This window comes from Genypterus blacodes, unplaced genomic scaffold, assembly GCF_046128005.1.
Source record: "Genypterus blacodes isolate CSIRO-AG114 ecotype Tasmania unplaced genomic scaffold, CSIRO-AGI_Gbla_v1 ptg000005l_1, whole genome shotgun sequence".
Classification (NCBI taxonomy): Eukaryota; Metazoa; Chordata; class Actinopteri; order Ophidiiformes; family Ophidiidae; genus Genypterus; species Genypterus blacodes.
Window position 1 is genome coordinate 1,253,317 of NW_027466819.1, and position 24,694 is coordinate 1,278,010.

The window sequence follows — 24,694 nt, forward strand, 5'->3', positions numbered from 1 at the left end:
CCCAGCTCTGATAATTGCATGCACAGTACAGCGATTATGGTCTGTGATCTACCATAAAGGCTGATAAAGCTCCATGATGAAAGCTGCAGATCTGTCTCAGCTCTACTTTAAGGTGAAATAGGAGGTTGGTACGGCTGACACTTGCAACTTAAAGCGTGAAATGAACACACACACCTTTCTGTCTGCGCAAACAAGGCTTAATAAAGGTGATGGGCTCCAAATCTGCTCCACCTTTTTCAATTTCCTACTTCAGTGAGCATCCTATGGAAGCAGGGGACCACCTGTCCCAAGGAAATACCTCACAAAGTGACATCATGGGTAGTAATGCCATACATAAGAAATGCGTTGAAACACGAGAGGGGCAGGGGGACACCCAGCTCAGGCAAATAAAATCCTGTAAAGGTAAATGTAGGTCATGTGCTGGGAGAGAGAGAGAGAACGCCCACAGGTGAGGTCCAGCGCCAGGGCGTCACTATTCAGGTCAGTTAAGTCTTTGCCTTAATGAAGCTAATGAAGGCGCCATTGTTTGGTTTTATATGAAGAAAACATCCTTGAAGTGAAGTCCAGTGCTTCTGAGTGGATCTGGAACACTGTGGTGGTATTCTGGCTCTGTCTCGGTCGGGGAGCAGGTGACTCCCCCAGACGCTGTCACTCACAGTGACACAGGTGACATTAAGACCCCGCCATGATGGAAAGGGCATCTGCACAGCATGAGTATGGTTTAATGGCCACTGCCCAGATCAGGGATGTCAGGGATGGCAGAGCGCGAGAGCGAGAGACACACACACACACACACACACACACACACACACACACACACACACACACACACACACACACACACACACACACACACACACACAGTAGCATACAGGCTCCCTCCCCTCTTACTACAACATACACAAACACACACTACAGTACAAGGTGCCCTCACGGGAAAGAAGGACAAACAGTTTGTACGTGATGAGTTGAAAAGTTTAAAGCAGCACTGGCACCCTGCTGCTGCAGATGTCCTCAAGTCTTTCCTTTCCTTTCCTCCCCCCCCCCCCTTCTCTTTTTGTGAGACATCGCTTAAACTTTACACTCTTTTAGGTTGCCACTTTGAGACCTTGCGGTGCAGAGCGGCACACTGCAGCAAAGATGGATGGTGAACATGTTGAATGTTTCACAAGCTCACTCTGAAAATAACTGCACGCTTTGAGGAGATGCGAAATGACTGATCCGCCAAAAAAAGCTCAAGGAGAGACAAAAACGATGTCTCCAGAGTAACACTACAGTAGACCGCAAACCGTTTCCTCCTCCTGCTCCTCCTCCTGGCGTCATACCTCAGATCTGCCACATTTGAAAACACGCTGCGGGCCATAATGGATGCCGTCTCTTTGTCTCCTCCTATGCTAATTGAAACAGAATCAGAGGATATTCAGCTCCATGGTCAGGGGAGGCTTTTAACTCTGTTTACTGCACTGTGATTGTCTGAGTGTCTGATTTTATAGATATACACTGAATCAGATGTTGCTCCTGTCATGCATGGTTAAGAGCTTCCTACTTAGCTTTAGGTGTTTCTCACATTTGTTCCTATCATGTTCCTCCAGGGAATATAGAGAACAACATTTGGGGAAGTTGGAAGTTTATTCCTGTTTACCTGAGCAAGAGGTCAAAAATAACTCTGCCTTACAAGTTTGTACAAAGATGAAACATCACATGAATTCCACAACATATTTTAGTTTTTAAAAAAGCAATGATGTGACACTTTGATCAAACTTTGTTGTTCCAATACTGTGATTAATGCAGCAAGACAGTCTAACAGCTCCGTTTACTGAAATGTGCTAATGGCTTAGTAATGAGTGTAGCTCCAGAGAGCACTGATTTTTTTCCCCCCTATCATGTAGGAAAATAGCAAAATGAATAAATAATTGATGGTGTCATGTATAAAAGATTATTTGTGCATTATTCACTTCTAATAATGGTTTATTTCAGAGGTCTGATGTTTGTCGAGCACAAACAACAAATCCAGCTGATAAATTCCTATGAATATTTTATACAAGCTGAGTCTTGTCAATTATTCATGTTTATTGTAGTGACATGAAGCGCCAGACAGCGTATGGAAAAGTTTCTGCACGTTCCATGACTTTTTAAATAAGCTTTTTTTTCTTTAATGGCGTCTGAGCCAAATCAACTTTGATAGGGGGAAAATCTAACAGCAGCTTTGTCATAAACAGAGTGGACAGGTTGATCGGGAGCAATAGATCTGATTCAGAGAGGAAGCACAGCAACACATTTGTAGATCCAATATGTAGGATAATATATGATTTGTTATAGACTTGGACTTGTCACCTTCTAAACCCGAATGCACTCCAGTGCAATAAAAAAGGCAAAATCTCTCAGTGCAAGGAGCTAATAACACAAACATAAACGCCACATTATCAGCCTCATTTTCCCTTTATTCTTCAAAAACAGATTCTGCTCCAGTTCCTCCCTGGATCACCGGAAAAGCCAAAGCACAATTTAGTCTCAAAGGACCTTGCAGAAAGCAAAGAAAGAAGGCAGTAAAAAAAAGGAAAATACTGGCAAAATAAGGATATCTGCACATGCTGCCCTAGTGGGGAGTTGATGAAATGGTTATACGATACAGTGAAACATCATCCGCACATAAGCTGAGACACATTTCCATATTCCATTCTGCAGACAAAACACATTTGAATAAGGAAGGGGACACATGGGGCACGAGATGTAGAGCTGAAAATGGAATAATCTAAGCCCAGTGACCATACAACCTTTCGAAAATAATAAGGTGACTGGAGTTGCAGGTAGGGAGGGAGATTGGCAAGATTTTATCACACGAGCGCAAAGGCATATTAATCATAGCCCTGGCACACATGAGCTCAACGGGTAAGGGAAGAACTCAGCAAAGGTTAATGCGTGGAAGCGGTGGTGTAATAATGTGCTGAATACTAAAATAGAATGCTCAATATGCAAAAAAAAAAAAAAAAAAAAGCAATCGCTATAGTTTCTGGCATGTCATCGTCTCATCGAGGCAAATGTGAGACATCAGGCTGTTGGCAAAACATTGAGGATGAAGAACTGTGTACCATGAACCAAACCGTGTGAATTCAGCAGTGCAAAGAAAAGTCATTGTGTCTATGTGTCTGTGTGTGTGTGCGTCACTTTGAATATGACTCAGCCTTTCCTGTCTGCCCCCCTTCATATTCCCGTACGTGTATTAGAAAATGATCTTTATAACGACCTTTATGACAATCGACAACAATCTCTTACGCCATAGAGAGAACGAAAGCCAACCAACCGTCTCGTCTAATAGCTTTAGTTTCACCTCTATTTCTGAAAATGTTTTGACCAATTAAGAGCTTCGGTTGAGTTCAGAAACAAAAGCGGCTGGCCTGTGTGCTTGTCAGCAGGCCCGAGCCAGCTTAGCTCCCTCATTGTCTCCCAGGCTGGACGCCTTGGCAACTGGCCACGGTCCTGGTGGTGCTGTTGGGGAGGCCGAATTAAAACGTAGTGACAGCAGGGAGGGGGAGCCCATAAAGCAAGTATGTTTAAATGAAGTCAAACAGACAAGAGGAAGTGTGCCGCTGTACACACACACAGTCTCATTAACTGGATTGATTACAGCGATTCAAACATTGCTTCATTTATTTTAAAGGAGAACGTTTAATACAGACGCCTGTTCTAATAACATAACAGTCTAAAGAGAAAAATCCCTTATAATGAACAGAACATTTTGGGATCTTTCTCTGTAACTATCAGAGCTACATCTAAACTGAATCAGCATCATCTCAGACACACGTTAATGGTGGTTACATTGTTTCTACATTACTGTGTTAACGTTAATGTTATTGTGCCTCCTATGTAGGTAGAATCATCAATAGGATTTCATCTTGCCTGTCACTGCTCATTTAAATCCTTCCATTCCTGCCGATGTGAGCATCAGTAGCTAACACACCTGCTGAATTGCAGCCACATACTAGTAATCATTCAGGATCAGGGGAACAGTCAGAGGACAGAAGTGTTCCAGATGAGAGAATGTTTTCTTCAAATTGAAGAAAGGCCCCATTAGCTAAAGTGCCTACTTTTCACAAACATCATAAGGCAGATTATTCTTCGTCCAAGACACGGTACATTTGCAAACAAATTCCTTAAAAGTGAATAATTTCAGATGTTTACCACATTGCTGAGCTCACCACCAATGCAAATCGTAGCCTGGCAACCTCGGCACGGCAATTTCCCACTGTGCAGTGTGAAGGTGTTGAAATAAGCCTGTTTCTGGTTCGGAACAACAATCCGAGCCTTCCAACACAGTATCATGCAACATCAATCAGGCCTGTGGGTACTAATAGGGTTTCAGTAGCCATCAGACAAGGGCACACCACTGATAGATGAGAAAACACAGCACAAACAACCCCATGCTCACACACACACACACACACACACACTACAGTCTGGATGCTATGAATGATAATGTGTGATGAGAGGCATTTGATGGTACACCCACAACACTGTGATTCACAGATATGGACAACACAGGAGTAATAAAATGAGGGAAAGAATAAGCAATGTCTACCCCCGGCTTTATTATTATTATACGGAAAACACTCCTTGCGATGTTTTGGGAAGGGAAGCTATTTAATTAGACCTCTATTAATCTCAGTAATTGGTCATTTTGCATCCCAGGGGTGTGACTGGCCAATAGTTGTTAACCTTCCGCTTGTATTGCAGCCGCTGTCCCTTAACCATTAATATACTGGTGGGCATCATTTCCAAATGACTTCTGGGAGGAATTTTCATTGGCTCTCAACAAGGGGTTGATTATCTCCAATTATTTATTCATGCTGGGTGGATTATTTCTCATGAGTCCGGGAATGTTTTATGAATCAGTATCTCTTGCTTTTGTTTTGCTTTGAAGTCTTTTCCTCCACTTGGCTTGTTGCCGTATTTCACACTTAAGAGAGCAATATCGCCGTCTAAAGTGTTTTTACGCCGGTTTGTTGCTGTATAATTCAGTATTTTCCGATTGCGGACGGCGGGATTATCTTATGTTATTTACAACTGGGTATATTTGGAAAGTTGAATGAGAGGTTGCATCACGGGTACTCAGTCTGTACATACAGCTGGTGCCCCCCCATAGAACTGGAAATGGCTGACCAGCACTAGGGCCATCTGTCAGGAAGCAAAGAGCAGCTCCAGCCCCAAAAAGGCCACCGAGGCCAAACGGTGGAACAGCGGGGATGAGGACTGTGGCCCAGAGATGGAACACAGGGCGTCACTGAGACTGTGACGACATCTGTTGTTTTCGTGCTTTCAACTTGAGCTGTGATAAAAGTTCTATCAATCCTCTTGACATCGCAAAGACTGAATAGGAGGCCGTGACTCAGCAGCTCCCAGGCCCCGAACACTACGCCATTATAACAGCTACCTCGGTGGGATTCTGGCATTTAGTACATCGCGCCCCTGTGGCTCGAGTCAAGCAAGCAAACCACCAAGGACAGTGTGTTTAAGACTACATTCAGGCTATGTGCTAAGTTCACAGGCTCAAGTGAATGATTAGAAGACTGTTTGCTTTAAAAGGTCATAAAATAAACTAAACCTGACAAATCTGCACTCTATTTGTCTTCCAATAACTAAGACGTTTAGTGTGTCAATTCTTTCTGTCCCCGTCCAATTCATCACTCTGCTTTTTTAATTACTCCTGTGAATATTCATGCAGGATCATAGCAAGAGCAAGCGTTTGATAGAGACGATGAATTATGAGTCAGATGTTTAGTACCCAGTGAGTAAAGGGTACTAAAACAGCTTAATCAAGTGCTCTTGCCAAGGGCCATAATTGTACTCTGTTTGTTTACCAGGGTGCTCTTCTCTACCCCCCTTTGGGTTCCTGTTATCTGAAGTATTTACACTGCAGCATCAGTATGTGAATGATTAATTAAAATGCTGTCACTTTTACCCCAAACAGCACAGCAGTTGACACTACGCAGTTGGAATTGATTTATGGTGGTCGACTTTGAAAGTCTTCTTTAAATGAGTTTGCACTGTGAAAAGCTATCAAACATTTTATGATCATTATTATTATACTTTTCTCAACCAATCATCAACCAAAATATATAATATTATAAAATATTGTGATATATAATTACATTTCTGGGACCTTTTTCAAAGGAAATGTCACAGTGTCAACCGGCTTTAATGACTGACTTTAAAATGAATCTAATAGTAGACAGGATAGAATGGTAAAATACCTGACCAAAGGCTCCATTTAACTGCCAGGCTGCATAGCAAAAGACCAGTCAATCAACTTGAGAGTGATATAAAGTTAGTTCACTTACATTTGAATCATAGATTAATTTAGATTTCTTTTAATTAAACATTAATTAATAGAACTCCACAGTCAATCTTTGTGACATGAGGCTAATAGATTTTGTAGCCACTGCAATGTATCTAAATCAAGATTTGGAATATTTGAAAGAATGAAGCAACTATGACAACTAATTAGTAGTAAGTGTTTGCCAAGAGTATTTTATGAAGTGCAAACATTTATCTAAGAAAAAATGTTTCCTTGAAATGTTCAAATCTACCACTTGGATTCCTGCGATGCCTTTGGCTCCATTTTGCTCTTTAATTCTGTATTCAGGACAAAGGCAACATTATGAAGGCCATCTAATGTCCAGAGTGGTGAAGGCAGAAGTAGCAGTTACCAAAAGGAAGTCAATTCTCTCTTCTTCCTTCCGGTTCTAACCTAAATAACTGATTTCACAGCACTCAGAATTATGAGGGGGAGGGTTTAGGCTCATTAGTGTCCATAATCCAATCTATGCAATCCCTAAACTCACAACACAATGGCGCATCAATCTGCCCTTGATGGTGCAAAATAGGGAGAATAATAAAGCAACGGAGCCACGGTTGGAAAGAAAATGAGAGAGAATAAAGGTTGGGATGGTTCACAACTGCTGCAACAGATGACGGAGAAAAAAAATCAAGCACAGCGAGTAGCATCAGCCACTGAAGCCTAATGTCAGGAATTAACATTTTATCACTAAGTATCTAGAATGGTAATCACAACTGGATTTGCAAACGAGCTGAACTGGCAGTCAAAAATCCAAACAATGGCAGCGTGCAAAATAGAGATAAAACCTTGGAGGTGATCGGTCAAATCCTGCAGCGTAAATACAGTATCTCCTATATTTAAAAACAAATCAGGCATTCAAGCAAGACACCACCCAGCACCGGGGACACTTGAAAATGCGACGACATAAGCTGCAGGCAGTGTCAGAAACATTAACTTTTTATTGTCCTTTGACATATGTGCTTATATATTCATTCCATTTCCCCCCTCCACTGTCAGCAGCTTTACGCAGCATTCATCAGAGTGGGCAGTTCCTGAGACTCAGGGCAGAATTCGACATAATCTCTGTTGATGTGGGGGAAAAAAGTGTTTTTGTAAAGATATTAAGGTTTATTTAAATGTTTTAAAATGCACATAGAGCTACATTGCTGCCAGGTCCCCCCCCCCCCCCCCCCCCCATACACACTAGGACACACATACACACACCTGCCAGAAAAGCTAAATCCCATCCACCTCTGATTCATGGTATTAATAATGGATTATATATGCTGCTGAGTGTAACCAATCATAACAAAACACCCATTGTATGTGTTTTTGGACCAAAATAATTCAATTAAGCATTGCGAGGTATCACAGGTCATAGGGCTTTTATTTGTCTGACTGAAGTTCCCTTCTTTTCTGCCAGAAATTTCCCGTAATTTTAACCGTATTTGTTTGTGAATGAGTGGTATTTACTTGCTAATAGGTGATTTAATTCCTCTAAACAAACGATATCTTTCTGAAACACATTGCACCACTGCCCAGCACCCACATCCTTGAACAATGACAGGCTTTCAGAGAGGACAGAATTAAAATTCAAAGGCGAGGCGTTTCATTTTAGTTCCAGGAAACTGCTGTGTGGAAAACACTTGACTGATTTTAATCACATTCTTATTTATTTCAGCTTAGAGCTCGACATGACTTTTTGCAACCCAGTGGTGATTTTCGTGGGGTTTCCACAGTGCAACAGCGCCATCTAGCAGGTCTGTGGAAGTATTTAATGAGTTTGCTTTGGCCATGACATATTCACTGGATACTCCCTAAAAACAAAAATATGTTGGAACGGCAAAATGTTATTTTATCTCCCTGTCTGTTAAACACTCTATTCAGCCAGTTGTGTTGTAAAACAAATAAGAAGACTGAATCTCGAGGTATGAAGGGAATTTGGTAAATACAGCAAAAACTACTGCAGCATATTAGTCAGTATACACTTTGAAATTTACCTTATAAATACATTTTACTGATGTAAATCTTTCGTTTTTTGACTTTGCTTAGGACTGCGATAGTTTTAATGAAAGGTTTGATGTATTTATTTAAATCTAAATGTGTTTTTTGACACATCTGTATTGTTTTCATTGATACACTTCCTCATTTGATGTTATATGTTTGTGTGTTTACCTCTGGGCCTGAGTGAAGTCGTCTGAGTGGTTGGCAGCAAAGCGACGTCTCCTCAGCGCCCCTTTCCTTTCCTCTGTGACATCAAAACTTCCTGGCTCTCTCCTCTCCCTCACGTCTCCCTAATGAAGCCATTTATAAAAGTGACAAATGTAATCAACCTCCTCCGTCTCTTGATGTCTCTTTTATCAACCCCCGCCACAGCTGGTGTTCAGTGCTGGCGACGGTCATTAAAAATGTACAGCATCTTTTCCCAAACAGTGTCCTGACAAGCCACTCTTGCTCATTGGATATCAGTCATTAAAATTTAGCGAAGAGGGCAAAGGTTGGGCCAAGGTATCGGGTTCCCGCATTGGGGCTTGTGGATTAATTTTTCAACGTCCTTTCCCGTCTTGCACCGTCCCTGACGACGTCTCAAGGCTGTTGGAGCTCTGACACAAACTAACCAACGCTGCCGTTTTGTCTGCCTCTGCGTTTGTGTGGCGATGCGTGACAAAAGCCGAATCAACAATAACAACATGACGCTCACGGCGGCTTTGCTGATTCATTTACTGCTGCTTGCTGACGCTAAGAAAGGTGAGTTGCTTGTTTATTGTTTGGACGGAGCTGAGCCTAAGTTGATGGCAGTGCCTGTCCTTATTAAGTCTGTACTTATTAAGTCAATTCCTCAATTCCTCTGGTTGTGCCAAAACAACAACATATCCATACACTTTGTTCTTCTGCCTAACAATAGATGAAACTCATACCACACATGTTCTCTTACCTCAAAAGGTGTCAAATGTGGAGGGATCCTATCGGCACCGTCTGGCAACATCTCCAGTCCAAACTTCCCAGGCCGGTATCCGTACAACATTGAGTGCGTCTGGCTGATCGTGGTGGCTGAAGGTTCCTCTGTGCTCCTCACCTTCCACCACTTTGAGCTGGAGTATCACTCCAGCTGCACTTACGACTACATCAAGATCTACAACGGCATCTCTGAGGATGAGGGGAACCTCCTCGGCACGTTCTGCGGAGACATTTCCCCGCCGCAGTTCACCTCTTCCTGGAACGTCATGTCCATCATCTTCCATTCAGACCGCCATGTGGCCAACAGAGGGTTCAGTGTGGGCTACAGGAAAGGTAACGCCACGGCCAAACAATCTAAAACATTTAAAAGAAATCCATTTACTTTATTAACAGAAATTAAACTGAGTTGGCAAAGATATGGCAACTTCTTACCAAACCTACTTCTCATTATATAAGATGGTCATTCACAAGTCTGCGTTCTCTTCTGTCCTCTCTAGATATGTGTGGCGGCGTGCTAACTGGCCTGTCAGGCGTGATCTCCAGCCCAGGCTACCCTCGGGAGTACAGCAATAACGCTGACTGCTCCTGGACCATCCACGTGTCCAACACCAGTGTGGTCAGTCTGGTCTTCTTGGACTTCCAGCTGGAAAACAATGAGGGGTGTAATTTTGACTTTGTCGCCCTGTTTGATGGCTCTACAGTGACCCACCGACACCTGGGCAAATACTGTGGGGGGGAGAAACCCCCCAGCACCGTCACCACCTCCAACCAGCTTCTGGTCGTCTTCAAGTCCGATTTCAATATTGGGGGACGCGGGTTCAAGGCGTACTATTACTCAGGTGACACAGAATCTGCTTTTGTGGTTTTAACTGAGGGTGGTGGGTAAACGCTGGCTTATAATTGACATTTGGACAACTTTCCTAAGCAGAGAACAGAAACTCTACCACAAAATCTAATGAAATGTCTGTGGAAATCTAATACAACATCTGTAGAAGAAATCACACTTTTGACCTGAACTGATGATAGCTATACACATTTCTCAAGTCTTTGAAATTGAATAGAGAACAACAGAATCTATCATTAGGGCTGACATAAGCCGTTCCTTTGATTTGTTTGGAGACGAGCAAGAGTCGGTGACAGCTGCTAGAAAGAAAGAGAGGAAATAACATCATATCTGCACATGAAAGAGTATGTCATAAAAGATTTTGTCATCTGATGAAGTGAAAATTGGACACTTGAGCCACAATGCAAAGTGCTATCTGACACACACACACACACACACACTGGGCACAGGTCATCATGACAAAGTGAAGGTTCTCGAGTGGTATCCGACCAAACCGTCCAGACATGAATCCAATTGAAAAGCTGCAGAATGACAGCGGCTCTCAGACTCTTTCCAGCTCAACTTGTCATGTACAAAGCAATCAGAAAAAAGAAAAGGGAGACAGCCTTGAAATGGAATGAATGGGGCCACAGATCGCTTTTGAAAGCATGTGAAAGAATTTGTATTGCATCTTTATTCACATTCCCGAAAAAACAGTGAATGATCCCATCCTTCACTGCACTTTGCAATGATATCCAACCGTATCTGATCAATTTGATACTTCCCAGGTGAATGTCAGCAGGTTTTGTCGTCTGTGAGCAGCAACTTCAGCAGCCCGCACTTCCCCAACATTTACCCAAACAACATCAACTGCCACTGGAGCATCAATCTGGCTGCCGGATACCGGATTAAACTCTACTTCCCGTTCATGGACCTGGAGGACCGGAACAGCCTGTCAGACGAGTGCGACTACGACTCGGTGGCAGTTCACGACGGGGACAGCCAGGATGACGCCCTGCTGGGACGCTGGTGCGGCAGAGAGCGGCCTCCCTCGCTTATCTCCAAGAGCAACAAGCTGCTGGTCGTGCTCAGCACAGACAGAAATGAAGCTCACAAGGGCTTCACCGCCTCCTACGTGGGAGGTAAATCTGCCCTGGATTCAGTTCTGTAATGAAATACTGCTTCTTCTTCTTCCTTACACCGTCTTATTCTACTTTCACAGGAGGTTTGATTCTCTCTCTATCCTCTGGGTGCTTTAAAGCTTAACCAGTTCAGCTGTTACCACTCTTTCCCGTGTGATTCTTATGTTGCAGTTAAATAAGTCTGAACTATTTGTCTTTTTTCCTTCCAATCCAAGTGGTGCCAGTGAATATTAGCTGCACAAGGTCAGAATTCTCAATTTTGATCCCCCTGCACTCCTTACCTCATTTGGAGCGTGACAGCATCTACCTGGGAAATCCAACTTGTGCGGCCCAGTTAACAACCACATCCTACAAAATACTGGCACGCTTTGTCAACTGCGGCACAGCTGGCCAGGTAATTTAACCTACGCCAGCTCTTAAATCTATCAACACCTTACTTTCAAGTCCACGCTATCAATGTTTAATATTCTCTTGCAGAAACGGCGGAACATCACCATGCTGGTAAACACGCTCTACATTGACTTCTCCGATGGAAAGCAGCAGAACGTGCAAGAATACGAGGTGCAGTGCGACGCCCAGAGGAAGATAGCAACGGTGTCCATCATCTCAGCAGAGGAGCGCCATCGTCTGGAGGAACAGGCCCAGCAAACGGACAACAGCGATGATGGCAAAGGAGGGGATAAGGACGCCGAGGCTCACGATTTGAGTGATATTGTCTTCATAAGCATCTGTGTTCTGGCTGTTATTCTCATGGTGATTGCTATCATATGGCTGGTGCTTCTTTAGATATACTCTATTCTGGTCAAATCCAACAAAGAAAAAAACATTTAACCCTACAACTGCTGTATTTTAATCATCAGATTTTTGTGTCGCAATTAACACCAACAGTATAAAAAGAGCAACCGTTAACTTCACATTATTCCAGTACCTCATCGTCGTCCCTAACAACAACAAATTTCATACTACTCTTGGCAATAAATGACATGCAGTGATAAAACAGTACACCTATCCCGATGTGCCACAAAGAAGTATTTTTAAAAGAACAATTAAAATACAAATAGAAATATATACACATTTCAAGTAAAACCCCCAGAAGTCTTCAGTGTGTAGAGATTCACCTGAATACAGCTTCAGCTACTTCTTGTATTTGGAGACTAGCTGGTTGACTGACATGTCAGCATCCTTCACTTGAGTTCTGATCTCAGGTTTATATTTGAAGGCGAACACTAACGCTCTGACAGTCCGTCTGTATGAAACGCTCACTAGCCGGGAGCTCTGGTGGAACACTTCTCTCTCAATGTTGTCAATAAGGCCACAATCCTCCTGCAGGTCAGAGAAGCAGACAGAAGATACACAGGTTACATATTACAGTCACCAAAGAGTTACTGAGAAAATATACAAAGTCTTCCAAGCAAGAAAATACACTGTGTAAAAAAACAACAAATGGACTTGCAGCCAATTCATTTTGCTGTCTTGAGTATTTTTTCAACTTGTGAAATATATGTAAAACATGAAAAGGAGCTGCTTGGTGAACAACATTTGTGCTGACCTGCATTACGTCTTGGTTTTACTGTAAATAACATTCTACTACCTATGTCTTCTGATAAGAAAGGAACCAAAAAAAAAGAAAAATGTTACAACTGTGTCAGTGTCATGTCATCTCTAACCGCATGCAAAAAGAAAAAGACGGAATTAATGACTTCAGCTTAAAAGAGGGTTCCTCACCTTGACTTCAAGTGCTTCAGCCATTAGTGTTCTGGCCTTATTCCTGAGTGTTTCTGATTGTTTGTCAGAGCGCACTTCAATAGACGGCTTATTGGAATTGTCCTCGATGAACGTCCTCCAGTCAGTGTAAACCTTTGTTGCCATGGCGCTCACCTCAGGGTCCAGGTGCTTCCGCATTTTGTTGACAGTGTGACCTTTGAAGAGAGACATTTCTCATTTCTCAATGCGTTGAATTTATAAAACCAGGGACCTTATATATAGGTTTAACATGGTTGTGTATCTTAACTGTACAGGTTGAGGCCTCATCACCATGATTGAGGCATTCTGCTGGACATCATAGCGGTGTCCTCCCCAATCTTACCTATCTTGGTTGACTTCAGCACCTCTCTGGATGGGATCTTCTTGCCCAGCTCTGTCAGGGCTTCCAGCAGGTTCTCTCTGTTCTGTTCTGGCAGCTCCAGCATGGCTTTGTAGCGCATGATGTCCTCTATCACAACCACTCTCTGTATGAGACAAAGACATTGCTATGATAGTTACTACTGTACATAACTAACCAACCAAACCGTTTGTCGATGTGTAAACGTGTCAGCTCACCCGTAAAGACTCAATTGTCGTTTGCTTGTAAACCTTTTCCGTCCTCTTTGATTCTTTAGGTGTTTCTCCTCTAGGTATACGGACTACAAATTTGTCCATCTCTAAACACTTTACAGTTTATGAAGAGAGTTTGAAGGTGGATTGAAATTGGAGCACTGTGCGTTGTGTTCAATGACCAATAGCACAGGTCCGGTAGCTCCCTTAGCTTCTGGTGCTAACCTCTGTGTTATGTAGCAAAGGTCTCTTTCGACGTTCGTTCCCGGGTTTAAACTCAGCACTGCAAAATCTCACAAGTTACTGTATTGTGTGTAATCCTTAGCATGTCAGCAGAAACTGGTAACCAGTGGCGAATGTGACAAACTTTCTCAGTTGCTAAACCTAGCATCAGGCTGGTGGCTTGGGAAGTAAATAATGGTTGCACGCGTGTTGCGTTTCAGTGGTGTCGGAACGAAAGACAGCGGGTTTAAATGTTACTAGATTTGACATTTAAGGTGGCGTAGAAAACCATTTGGAGAGCATGAATTTGTGAATTGCACTACAGGTTCCGATCCACTTGAGGTCAGGAAGGAAAATGCGTTTTATATTTTATTTTATCATTTATATATATATATATATTCTATGACTACAAAAATCACTTCTGGCTCTCCTTGTCGTAATTCTACAAATTCTTAATGTATATAATTGTGCAAGTTACTCTTCTTTTACCCTGTCAACTATGTTATGTCGACGGATATTGTGTTCGGTTGTAACAGCATGTCAGAGAAATGAAACTTACAAACAACACATCAATGTAGCACGACGTTATGCCCCAGTTTCGCGCGAGACAGTGTCGTGTTCTCGCGGGATGACAGATCCCGTTTAAGGACTAGTAGGAAGAAGAGCGTGTAGTTGTTTGTTTGGGTTTGTCGGACACGAAATGGGGACTCTCTCATCCTCTGCCCGCGTTTGGGGGCTGCTCGCTGCGCTTTATTGCGCATCAGCAAATTCGGATGTCTTCGACAGCGTCTTGGGGAACACAGTATCTTGTCACAAGTCGTGTGAAATGACATATAGTTTGCATACCTATCCACGGGTGAGTCCTCATCTCGCTACAATATGTACAGGGGCTAGCTAGCCACACAACAATGGGCCCAGTTGCCTGTTCACTTTAACGTCACGGCATTGCATTTTTGGAGAGAAATTAGCCTTTAACTGAGATTCCAAGACATCTGCACACGGTACATCTACCAGTGAAGTTATGTGAAAGTGCGTCATCTTTCACGGATGTTTGTTTAGTGGTTGAACTCCTTTTCGGACCTGTTTTCTAGGAGGAGGAACTGTATGCATGCCAGAGAGGCTGTCGTCTCTTCTCCATTTGTCAGTTTGTCCGTGACAGCGAAGACCTGAATCAGACCAAATCTGACTGTGAATCAAGTAAGCGACCCCCCTGCTCTCTCTCTGTCACCTGTAGTAAGCTCTGGACAATTAACTAACGCATGCTCAGTGGCGATCCGCATGATTACATTCTCGATTCCCGAGTCTATAGTCCGCTTTGTGCTTTGTCATACATAATCCTATTTTACCATCTGTCTCCTCTCACCACATTCAAACCTCCACAGCGTGTCACGAAGCCTACAGCCATTCAGATGAGCAGTATGCATGCGACCTGGGATGTCAGAGTCAGCTTCCATTTGCTGAACGCCGACAGGAGCAGGTAAGAGACAAAGGCCCCACTCTGTCTTATTCCCCCTCAGCATTTTTATTTTGTTTCCCAGACGGGCCAGGACGGGGTTGTGCGACTGTTGGGATGGGTCAGGTCTTTGGGTGGGATATCTTCTCTTTGCCGTGGCTTTCTGCTGTTTCTGTTTCATTTTACTTGAACAATATATTGCCTAGGCACTGTATAATCATTTATTTATCTTCAGTTGGAGGCCATGATGCCCAGGATCCATCTGCTGTATCCCTTGGCTCTGGTCAGAGGGATGTGGGACGACATGATGAGTCAGGCTCACAGCTTCATCACTTCCTCATGGACACTCTACCTCCAAGTTGACGATGGCAAAGTTGTCATATTCCAGGTAACATCTCGTGCTGGCAGGGGTGCGGCCAGAGTAACTTAAGATCTATGTTATCATGATGTCAATGTAAAGAGAATTTGAAACCACTTGTGTTTGTCTTTGTTGCACAGTCTGAGCCACAGATCAAGTATTTTCCACCAATGGAACCGGACAATGACGGATTAGAGGAGCAACAAAAGAGATGTAAGCCTTCCTCTCTGAGATTCAGTGGTATTAGACCCAGTTAATGCTACCTTTCATCAATTATCTAACACAGCAATAATCTCAAAATAACTATTTGCCCTGACGCTGTGTCGTAGAGTCAGTGCAGCTTGTGTAACTCCCATTTTCTCATTTCCAAGTCCCTAGTTTCAACAGCCCAATTTACAAAGAGTATCACCGCTCCTTAATCCAGGAACGGGATAGAGATCTGACAGGGGAGCGCAGCTATGACGACTACAACCTCTTTGGCTGTCTTTCAAGGTTTGTTGGCACAAGGAGGTGAAAACAGTGCAAAGTTGTTCCAAAGGTTTTGTTCCCAGCTAAAGGTTTATGAATCTATTGCTGCTGTTTAGGAACTCTTGGCTGCCAGGGTGGATTCTAACCATAACTCTAAGCCTCTCTGTGTTGGTCCTGATCTGGATCTGCTGTGCCACTGTGGCCACTGCTGTAGACCAGTATGTGCCTGCGGAGGTAAGTCCTCCGCCTTCTACGTCTTTTTGCAAGTTGCTCACGGTAACAGCATCAACTCAACTCTTTAGATGTCGTCATGGTAAAACGGTACACTAAGTCTTTCCTCCTTTTCTCTCTTGGTTTCAGAAACTGAGCATCTATGGCGACTCCGACTACATTAACGAGAAGAAGCTGATTCCGTATCCAGCGTCGTCTCTGATAGTGATCTCCTCCAAAGGGATGGAGGAGGAGGAAGCCGGTCCGCTCCCTTCCAAAGTGAACCTTGACCAGTCCAACATCTAGAAGCCAAAGCTGTAGCAGAGTAGAGACGTCCACCTTAATGAATCGGACACAAGACCTTTGCTTCTCGTGGTCTGAATAGTTTCTATAACTGCTGTGGTGTCTTCAAGCTTTTTAAACATGAGCAATGTAAAGCGTACTGTGTATATTGGTATAATTGAGGCATTATAGTGTAGCAATGGCAGTATACTTAAAAGTCAAATACATTTTGGGATTTTTCTCCACTTTGGCATTTATTTTAGCCCTTGGTGTGCTAATTTTGAGTACTGTGCAAATCTAATATCTGAGACTTGAAGTGTCAGTGGGTGGCCCCTTAACTTTTGGTAATAAATCTTGGATTTGTTATTGATAATAACAATAATGTCACTCCCTGTTTGTTCTAATTTTTTTTTCTTCTGCAGTGTTTTCCAGATACTGTTGAATTTTACAATAAAGTTCTATGTTCTTGGTCTGGACAGGCGTGTAACATAGGCTTTTATAACTTCACTCATCCTTCCTCCTAACGAAGATGTTTCAGAAATAAAATGAAGTGATTTTATGACATTGGTGTTACATTTTCTTTAACAATAACATGCTGCTGCTAGTCATGGTTTATCAGAACCCAGTGATCAGAGCCATAGGGTTATTGTAACACACTGAAATGTTACTTTTACCTAAAGCTGGTAAATGTTACAAGACAATTCTATTTTAATTTCGGGATAGCAGCCTTGTGCTTGTGCCGACAGTACTACTGTCATGATTGATCTGATGAGTAAACACAACTAGGCCCAAAGAGGGAAATGCAACACATACGCCATATAGAACTTTATTCATTTAAAAAGATCCAAAACACAACTGAAGCCACAGAAGGCAATGTGCAAACCTTCACTGAACTCACTCTGGGTGCTGAGCCTGCACATCACCTGCTTGTTCCTCTGCCAGGCCTCAGTAGCTGTTCAACAGGTCAAAGTCTTCTATTGTGAGAACTCGCTTTGGTGGTGGGTTACGATCCAAACCGTCGCACGAGTCTGACTGACGCGGTCTTTTCATGCTATTGACCTGGAAGACCTTTGACGTTTGATTTGCTGTTGGTATTGTTGGTGTTTCAAAGTCCGGTTTTGGCGTGTTTGCTGCAGGTTTGTAGAAATGCAGCCTCCCTGTCGCGGCTTCTTCCTCCGTCTCCAACACCAGGGGCGTCGCATTGAGCACGTCTCTGACAAACTTCTGCCTGCCAACTGGAGATCACAAGCACGTTCATGAAAATGTAGGTGACGCGTGACAATGCTCAGCTGGGAGTATACAATGGCCTCTTGTGACAATTATATAATAAAATGAAAGTTAACTCACAGAAGCGAAGTGCTGATGTTCTCGATTCCTCTATTTTCTTCTGTTTGTGTTGCGTTTGTGCACTGCTGGCTTCCCATTGGCTTATAACCTGGAGGAGTCAAATATTTTGCTTATGCAGTGTCAATCATTAATACACTTAGCACATTTAATTTATACTTTAAGACCAGGGTCGATTGCTAAGTCCTAAGCCTGACCATGAAGTGAGCAAGGGCCGCCATTTGTTTATCAAATTAAGGTAAGTGACTTGATTTAAATGACAAATTCCAGAGATATCCAAAGGTGTGTGGTCAGTTGTAAAGGACAAAAGTCAACGGCAACAAAGTTTCATGTTTACCTGCTCTGCCCAACCTTCTGTTTTACATTTCGATAGATCAAAGTCGTCCAGCGGCTTCTCAGAGTGTGTGAGGCCCAACAGGTTCCATACAGTTGTCTTCAACGTCACCCCCGGCTGAAGGTAAACAGGAAAAGATGTTTACTTTTCAACATTCCCATAAGCTACATAAAATGTGTCAAATAACATTCCTTTCTTACCATCAACCTTGTCCCAGATACATCAAGTTTTTCTAATTTGGGAAGGCAGGCTAGATACCTGATAGCCCTCTCGGAGATAGGGTTGTCTGCAGGAAAGAGGAAAGCTTACAGCTGAAGAACATGTATGTAATGACCCTACATCTGAAATCCTGTGCCGATCTAAACTATTTTTATTACCACAACATCATAGACAAACATAATATTTAGTTAACTAACAGGAAACATCGAGCAACTGGAGACAGTCCAGTCCTTTCCTCATCATCCTGATGGGTGCTGTCAGTCTTTGTACACCAGCATCTGACAGACGGTTGCCTCCAATGAAAAGCCTTATCAGGTTACTACAACAAAAAACAAAGGAAGATCATTTAAATCCTAAACAGTTTATAATGTATTAAGGAGTCAAAGGTCAGGTATTACCTCGCCAAAGAGCTGGACGTTAGATGCTGGAAAATATCATGATCATCTCCCAGTCTACAGCCAAAGAGATCCAGAGACTTCAGGCTGTGGAATGTTTTTATTTCCTCCATCCTCTCATTCAAGAGTGGACACCTACACGGATGAATGTGACATGTTAGGCTGGCTTCAGAGGAAAGACAGAAACTAAATGTTGGTCCACTCAAAATGGTGGCGCAGCAATTTATCAGGAATTACCTATTTCGTAAACACAGCGACCCAAGCACCGTATCCCCATACGCGTCATTGAATAACTTCAGAGCTTTTGGAGCGACGTCTTGGTTTGAAAACACTTGTTTCTCCTCTGCTGCAGCAAATAGCTTATCTCCAATTTGTTCAGGGAAGTCAATTAATGAGTCCACATGCTGAATGTTGTCAGCTATGAATAACAGAGTGACGTCGAAGAGAGATTTAGCAGAGTACCTCAGGCTTCCCTCTGCATTGTAGGTGAACATGAAGTGTTCTTTCTTCAGCACAAACGGGTGAGTCCGCCGGCAGGATGACACCGACTTTGCCTCGGCCAGCACGATGCCATTGGCCCGGCGGAGGTGGCCTCTTTCTCGGACATACACTGCGCCGTTGCCGGCAGCAGGGTCGCACATATTTACCGGTAAAGAATGACGAAACTGTCAACTCATGCAAAGCTAACCTGGCAACCTCCCTGAAGCTGTAGCGCCGAACGAAGTTAGCTCAGAGGCTAAAGGAGAGGGCTGCGGACAAAATTCCACCTTTGTAATGACTCGTTAATATGTCGGCGCTATAGTTTATACGCGTATTCCGCAAAATATGACGATATAGTTGCAAGCTGAGTGAATGTTGATAGATCGCCTCCCTTCCTCGTGTTAAGCTAAAACACTAAATACCTCTAGGTCACATTCTCAGCATATACATGTCAAAATAAGAGTCGACTATTAATAGACATTGGTTACAACGATCCCACGTGATTGAATTTTCAATTACGTCACACTTTTCACATGGATAATGGTTCACAAACATTGTGATTAATTTACTATATCATAACGGGATTAGTAACGTGGTCAATATTTAAATGTTAATGTCTTATTTTGAAAGTAATGCTAACAGGAAAACGTCTTGTTTACATGGCTGGCACTGTGTATCCTGCTCCAGGCAACTCAACCCTAACTGAGAGAAGTGAAATGATTTTTGGAAGATAATCTGGTAATACAATCGATTTAAAAAATAACCCAATTTGTTTTAGACTAAATCCGAGGCTGTTGCAGGGTTTGAACCATCCCAGTTGAACAGTTTACGTTTGCATGATCAGCTGATGATGTGCTGTCAAATTAGGAGACGTGTTAGCTAGCAGCTAACTTAGTCTGGACTTGTGTTTTGGTATTATGAATAGTTTATTACGTTTTAAATAGTCATTAACGGAGATAAGGAATTGTAATAAGGAATAACTGATGTACTTTTATGCCATTCACAGATAAGTGACTTTATTTTGTGCAACGTCACTTCTGTAATCGTCTTCTAAATGGCGTCGACAAACGATCCCTTTGAATTTCGAGGTAAGTCTCCTTATCCCACTGTCACGCATCTGGGAGACTGAATTTGTCTCACATCTTTTAAGTTTATCGATAGTTTTCTTTCTTTGTATAGGGATAGACAATCATAGAACGATTATATTCAGCGTTCGAAGTTCTTTGGGAACTTTGTAAAGGAGATCTCCTTTGTATCCACATTGTCAGAATTCGAAGAAGCTGGCGATCTATTAGAAGCCGATAGAGATGCAGTGACCATCAGCATCGAGGATGAAGACGCCAAACCCCAGAAGCAAAGAGAAGCTGCAGGTTTGGCACTTGATGGTGATGAGGACCCACTTGCCAGTGATGACAGGGCAGAGGTGAGGAAGAGACCTTAGACTTTTACAAGACTGTGAAATGTTGTTGTTAAGCTTATTTTGTTTTTTCTTCATTTTCCAAGCTTCTCTCCGGGCAAAAGAAAAGTGTGCCTTTCTGGACATTTGAGTACTACCAACAATTCTTTGACATTGAGACCCATCATGTAATGTATTTACTACCCATTTCACTCACTGTATTTTTTTGTTGTTGTATATTTTTATTGACGGCAGAGAGTTAGAAAGGAGAACTGAAACCCTGAAGAGAACTAGGCAATGTAAGTGTAAATTAAGACAGTAGGGTGACAAACAGGGCAACAGCAGAAAGCCACAGCCGCCGATGGTTGTGTAGAAATGACACAAAAGCGTGGGGGTAGAGTCCTGGATGACATCAGTGTTGTCAGTTTGTTGATCTCATAGGTACGGTTTTACAGGATGATGTCAAACAGCAGTGTTGGTAGCTACAGGTCGATGGTGTGGTGGAGAAAAAGAGAGAAAATAGAAAAAGAAGAAGTGTGTCCTGGTTTCAGTCACTGTAAAGCAACATGATAAATAATCCTGTAGTGTTTCAGGTGAAAAACACTTAATTACAAATGTGGCTAATCTGATGATCAAACATATGGCATGATTTCTCTTTCAGGTGAAAGAAAGAATCATTGGCTCAGTGCTGCCCTGGCCTGGAAAGAACTTTATCCATACCTACCTTCGGAGAAATCCTGATCTCTATGGTTAGTCACTAACAGTGTCAACATCACATCCAAATAAAGCGTCTTATTTGTTTTAGAGAATATTAATGAAATGTTAATACTTGAAATCTGTGCCTTTAGGGCCATTCTGGATTTGTACCACTCTTGTGTTTGCCATTGCAATCAGTGGAAACCTATCCAGCTTCCTGGTATACTCAGGCAACCCCAACGGAAAGTATGTACCAGATTTCCGGAAAGGTAAGTTTAATTATTCATGCTCCACTGACTCAGGTTCAAGGCGAGAGGAAACTTACATTTTCACTCTTAATTGAATTGCCTTTGTTTTGCAGTGAGCATCGCTGCAACAGCCATCTTTAGCTACGCTTGGTTCGTGCCTCTCGGCCTCTGGGGATTCCTGCTGTGGAGGAACAACAAGATCATGAACCTGGTGTCGTACTCCTTCATGGAGATTGTCTGCGTCTACGGATATTCCCTAGCTATTTACATACCTGCTGTGGTAAGACTTGAAATCTGTCAGATCACAAATGAGTCCCTGAGAATTAACTATTATATGTGACTTAATCCGGCTAATAATTCTCTGCTTCCCTTTACAAGGTCCTGTGGATTGTCCCGTTGGAAGGGCTGAGATGGTTTTCCATCATGGTCGCACTCTGCCTCTCGGGCTCCGTTCTGGCGTTGACTTTCTGGCCTGCAGTTCGGGACGACCAGCCCAAAGTTATAATTGCAGTCATGTCAACCATCGTGGTGCTCAATGTCCTCCTTGCTGTTGGCTGTAAGGTAATTGTACCTGCTATTGTCATGGTTTTCCTGTCTGATAATGTTTCTGGTAAGAGCAATCCCATACTTAAATAATGCGGAAAGTATCCCCACTTAGCAATAAGATACAAGATTCATTGTTCTGCTTTGGCAAACTGCGTCTTTGTAAGACATCTTGGTGTAGATAACGGCTATGATTGACTTTGTCTTATTCATACACATTGATCTCAGTAGCAACACCGTGCTTTGACCCAATTGCCTCTGTCAATCACAGAAAGCACACTACACAGCATTGTCTTCCGTGTGTGTGTTTGGAAAATCCTGGTCTCCTGTAGTGTCAAATGAGCTTCCTCTGAGGAGACTGTTCTTCGGAAACTATGACCACAGTTGGTAATGGTCCTGAGAAATGGGCTGTTAAGCACTTGTTAATGTGAGTGAATGTAGTCGCCTCTACAAGTGTATCGTATGACCGGTTACATTTATCCAATTAGTCCACCTGGTTAGCTGCTGTCTGAGGGCTGACCAAGATGAATCGATAGGAGGAACGCAGGTTTTCCCTGGAACACTTCATTTTTTGAACAAGCAGCTTAGACAGACTACTTTCTGTAGTCCTTATACGTAATAGTCGCTTATTTGTCAAGTTCACTTTCTCCCTCTCTCTCTCTCTCTCCGCCTCTCTCTCCCTCTCCATTTTGTTTGGTTTTTCAGACCTATTTCTTTACCAAACCAGAAGTGGCAGACGCGGCCCATGCTGTTACAGTCGAGGGGATCAAGACAACTCATCCCAAATGAAACCTCTCATTGTCTGAAGGTAAATACCAGTCACTTGTTTAAATACACTAATTATCTAACATGTATATGTAATATAAAACAATATACATATTCTGGGTCTGTTTCAGGGTCTGTGTCGTGTGAGGAGTATTTTCATCCTGCTGGAGTACAACATCTGACACCGGACATCCTTTACATGATTTCTCCTTCCCACAGCAGGTGTTATTCTTTTTTTTGAATTACAGCTTCTCCTGTTGCCTTATTAGAGAGAATCGGGTTGCCGTAGTGATGAAGTCATGGCACGTGTGGATTTCGCCTGCGCTCTGACATTCTGTCTTCAGACCTTAAAACCCAGTTTGTATGCACGTTTCAACTGCGTGACCTCTGAAAAGGAACACTGGCAGCAAGTGTGTTATTTCTAATGGGATGGGGTCTAAACTTCCTGAAATATAAATGAGGGATCATGTTTCTCAGCACAGAAATCCTTGGTTGATTTGTTGTATTTTCTACTTAATAGTTCTTATGTTAAGATATTCCGATAACTACGCTTTGGACTGCCATCTGTGGCATCTTAAGTAATTTCTATGTACATTTTTATAAATTCCTTTTGGAGGCTGGTTAGTATGCAGTATATGCAGTCTTTGTATTGGCAACAAAACTGTATAAGATGTAGTAAAAGGTTATATGCACAAACAAATTAATGTATATCCTTCTGAAATGACCATAAGTGCCCTCAACTGAATGCCAAAGGCCCATTCTAAATGTTTAAGGGATTTACTAATGTAGTAAATCAAATGTAACTATCTTTTTCAAGACTTTTAAGTTTTTATTATGCATATTGCGTTTGTAACTACAATGTATATTGCTATTAATATGCCAACTGAACTCAATGAGTGGTACATGGGTAAAATAAATTTTGGTCTTGTGTGGAATCCACTGCTTTCATTGAAGTCATTATTGAAGCTATAATCCCACAGAACACAACAGTATAATTGTAGTTTGTGATTTTGTCATTTGTTTTGGAGTTTTTTTAATAGTTAGAAATGTGTATCAAGTTCTAGTGCAGTGATAACGTACGACCACAAGGTTACAGGTCCCTTCCATACAACACTGTGTAGTTAAGGGTGCATTAATACCAGCCAGTACATTTGAACAGTGACATTTTAAATATTTAAGGGCGAGACTGAAAGCTGTAACCACGTATCGTCAGCGCTTTATCAACACATCTAACTTTAAAAGAGGACATTTGGCTACCAACACTGTTTTTCCAACACATCCGTCCAAACTCACTGCAGCAGCTCTGTGTGGCTTAACCCTTTATCTGATAGAATCTGCTTTGTCATTGTAGGGGAATGAACATCATCTACAGTCAAGCAGAAGAAGCTTCCACACTTAAACCTTTGCTCAGCACCGCACGTGCAAGCAACCTAAGTAAAGTCTGTTTATTGTTTCCATACATGAAAGGGTTTTGTATTTATCTTAATTAACAAAATAGGAAAGAAATGTGTGTCACTTGAAACGGTGTCAAAGGGATCGTGGCGCCCTAATTAATGGTCATTCTAGCCCCAGCTTTGAGTTACACAGGAGCTGCCTCTCAAACGGATAACTCTGGCCGAGCAATGTCACATGCCTCAGTCCCGGGCATGCAAGGCTTTCTGGTGAAGTGGATTTATCAACAGCGTGCGGAAGGAGAACGGTTTTAATCAGC

At 42.5% G+C, this 24,694-nt stretch overlaps 5 protein-coding genes across 8 annotated transcripts; 3 read left to right on the plus strand and 2 right to left on the minus strand.

Annotated features, from left to right (window-relative positions):
- Positions 1–9,024: 9,024 nt before the first annotated feature.
- Positions 9,025–12,069, plus strand: cdcp2 (CUB domain containing protein 2). Its single transcript, XM_076147095.1, has 6 exons — positions 9,025–9,082; positions 9,278–9,625; positions 9,790–10,131; positions 10,904–11,257; positions 11,473–11,651; positions 11,735–12,069. The coding sequence occupies exons 1-6, from the start codon at positions 9,025–9,027 to the stop codon at positions 12,041–12,043; spliced, it is 1,590 nt and encodes a 529-aa protein (XP_076003210.1). The 3' UTR covers positions 12,044–12,069.
- Positions 11,931–14,022, minus strand: tceanc2 (transcription elongation factor A (SII) N-terminal and central domain containing 2). The gene is made up of 4 exons (XM_076147253.1): positions 13,577–14,022; positions 13,344–13,485; positions 12,983–13,176; positions 11,931–12,580 (listed from the first exon to the last, which is right to left on the minus strand). Exons 1-4 carry the CDS (start codon positions 13,673–13,675, stop codon positions 12,392–12,394), a joined length of 624 nt encoding a protein of 207 aa, XP_076003368.1. The 5' UTR covers positions 13,676–14,022; the 3' UTR covers positions 11,931–12,391.
- Positions 14,023–14,423: 401 nt separating this feature from the next.
- On the plus strand, positions 14,424–17,127 carry tmem59 (transmembrane protein 59). The gene is made up of 8 exons (XM_076148726.1): positions 14,424–14,648; positions 14,884–14,989; positions 15,175–15,269; positions 15,481–15,633; positions 15,744–15,816; positions 15,975–16,095; positions 16,188–16,305; positions 16,432–17,127. The coding sequence occupies exons 1-8, from the start codon at positions 14,493–14,495 to the stop codon at positions 16,585–16,587; spliced, it is 978 nt and encodes a 325-aa protein (XP_076004841.1). The 5' UTR covers positions 14,424–14,492; the 3' UTR covers positions 16,588–17,127.
- A 242-nt stretch (positions 17,128–17,369) lies between these two features.
- lrrc42 (leucine rich repeat containing 42) lies at positions 17,370–19,759 on the minus strand. The gene is made up of 7 exons (XM_076148286.1): positions 19,093–19,759; positions 18,859–18,990; positions 18,658–18,779; positions 18,442–18,527; positions 18,245–18,358; positions 17,911–17,998; positions 17,370–17,798 (listed from the first exon to the last, which is right to left on the minus strand). Exons 1-7 carry the CDS (start codon positions 19,494–19,496, stop codon positions 17,509–17,511), a joined length of 1,236 nt encoding a protein of 411 aa, XP_076004401.1. The 5' UTR covers positions 19,497–19,759; the 3' UTR covers positions 17,370–17,508.
- On the plus strand, positions 18,059–23,918 carry yipf1 (Yip1 domain family, member 1). Of its 4 annotated transcripts, XM_076148288.1 has the most exons (12): positions 18,059–18,145; positions 18,281–18,364; positions 18,459–18,563; positions 20,342–20,423; positions 20,604–20,758; positions 20,839–20,919; positions 21,393–21,480; positions 21,580–21,696; positions 21,789–21,955; positions 22,054–22,236; positions 22,924–23,026; positions 23,115–23,918. In XM_076148288.1, the coding sequence occupies exons 4-11, from the start codon at positions 20,390–20,392 to the stop codon at positions 23,005–23,007; spliced, it is 909 nt and encodes a 302-aa protein (XP_076004403.1). In that variant the 5' UTR covers positions 18,059–18,145; positions 18,281–18,364; positions 18,459–18,563; positions 20,342–20,389; the 3' UTR covers positions 23,008–23,026; positions 23,115–23,918. The 4 variants fall into 4 exon arrangements, with proteins under 4 accessions (XP_076004403.1, XP_076004404.1, XP_076004405.1 ...); XM_076148289.1 differs by lacking the exon at positions 18,459–18,563; XM_076148290.1 differs by lacking the exons at positions 18,059–18,145; positions 18,281–18,364; positions 18,459–18,563 and adding an exon at positions 19,290–19,376.
- Positions 23,919–24,694: the final 776 nt, after the last annotated feature.

What these genes read in the sequence shown, in the direction of transcription:
- cdcp2 (XM_076147095.1), top strand. Translation starts at nt 9,025, where the DNA reads ATGACGCTCACGGCGGCTTTGCTGATTCATTTACTGCTGCTTGCTGAC. An exon ending in GCTTGCTGACGCTAAGAAAG is followed by an intron (nt 9,083 to 9,277) that starts GTGAGTTGCTTG and finishes TTACCTCAAAAG; the next exon opens with GTGTCAAATGTGGAGGGATC. An exon ending in CACCGCCTCCTACGTGGGAG is followed by an intron (nt 11,258 to 11,472) that starts GTAAATCTGCCC and finishes TTCCAATCCAAG; the next exon opens with TGGTGCCAGTGAATATTAGC.
- tceanc2 (XM_076147253.1), bottom strand. Translation starts at nt 13,675, where the DNA reads ATGGACAAATTTGTAGTCCGTATACCTAGAGGAGAAACACCTAAAGAA. An exon ending in GCTGAAGTCAACCAAGATAG is followed by an intron (nt 13,177 to 13,343) that starts GTAAGATTGGGG and finishes CTCTCTTCAAAG; the next exon opens with GTCACACTGTCAACAAAATG. An exon ending in CTGAAGCACTTGAAGTCAAG is followed by an intron (nt 12,581 to 12,982) that starts GTGAGGAACCCT and finishes TCTGACCTGCAG; the next exon opens with GAGGATTGTGGCCTTATTGA.
- tmem59 (XM_076148726.1), top strand. Translation starts at nt 14,493, where the DNA reads ATGGGGACTCTCTCATCCTCTGCCCGCGTTTGGGGGCTGCTCGCTGCG. An exon ending in CAAATCTGACTGTGAATCAA is followed by an intron (nt 14,990 to 15,174) that starts GTAAGCGACCCC and finishes AAACCTCCACAG; the next exon opens with CGTGTCACGAAGCCTACAGC. An exon ending in GCAAAGTTGTCATATTCCAG is followed by an intron (nt 15,634 to 15,743) that starts GTAACATCTCGT and finishes TTTGTTGCACAG; the next exon opens with TCTGAGCCACAGATCAAGTA.
- lrrc42 (XM_076148286.1), bottom strand. Translation starts at nt 19,496, where the DNA reads ATGTGCGACCCTGCTGCCGGCAACGGCGCAGTGTATGTCCGAGAAAGA. An exon ending in TCGCTGTGTTTACGAAATAG is followed by an intron (nt 18,991 to 19,092) that starts GTAATTCCTGAT and finishes TCATCCGTGTAG; the next exon opens with GTGTCCACTCTTGAATGAGA. An exon ending in AACATCAGCACTTCGCTTCT is followed by an intron (nt 17,799 to 17,910) that starts GTGAGTTAACTT and finishes TGTGATCTCCAG; the next exon opens with TTGGCAGGCAGAAGTTTGTC.
- yipf1 (XM_076148288.1), top strand. Translation starts at nt 20,390, where the DNA reads ATGGCGTCGACAAACGATCCCTTTGAATTTCGAG. An exon ending in CCAGTGATGACAGGGCAGAG is followed by an intron (nt 20,759 to 20,838) that starts GTGAGGAAGAGA and finishes TCATTTTCCAAG; the next exon opens with CTTCTCTCCGGGCAAAAGAA. An exon ending in TTGACATTGAGACCCATCAT is followed by an intron (nt 20,920 to 21,392) that starts GTAATGTATTTA and finishes TTTCTCTTTCAG; the next exon opens with GTGAAAGAAAGAATCATTGG.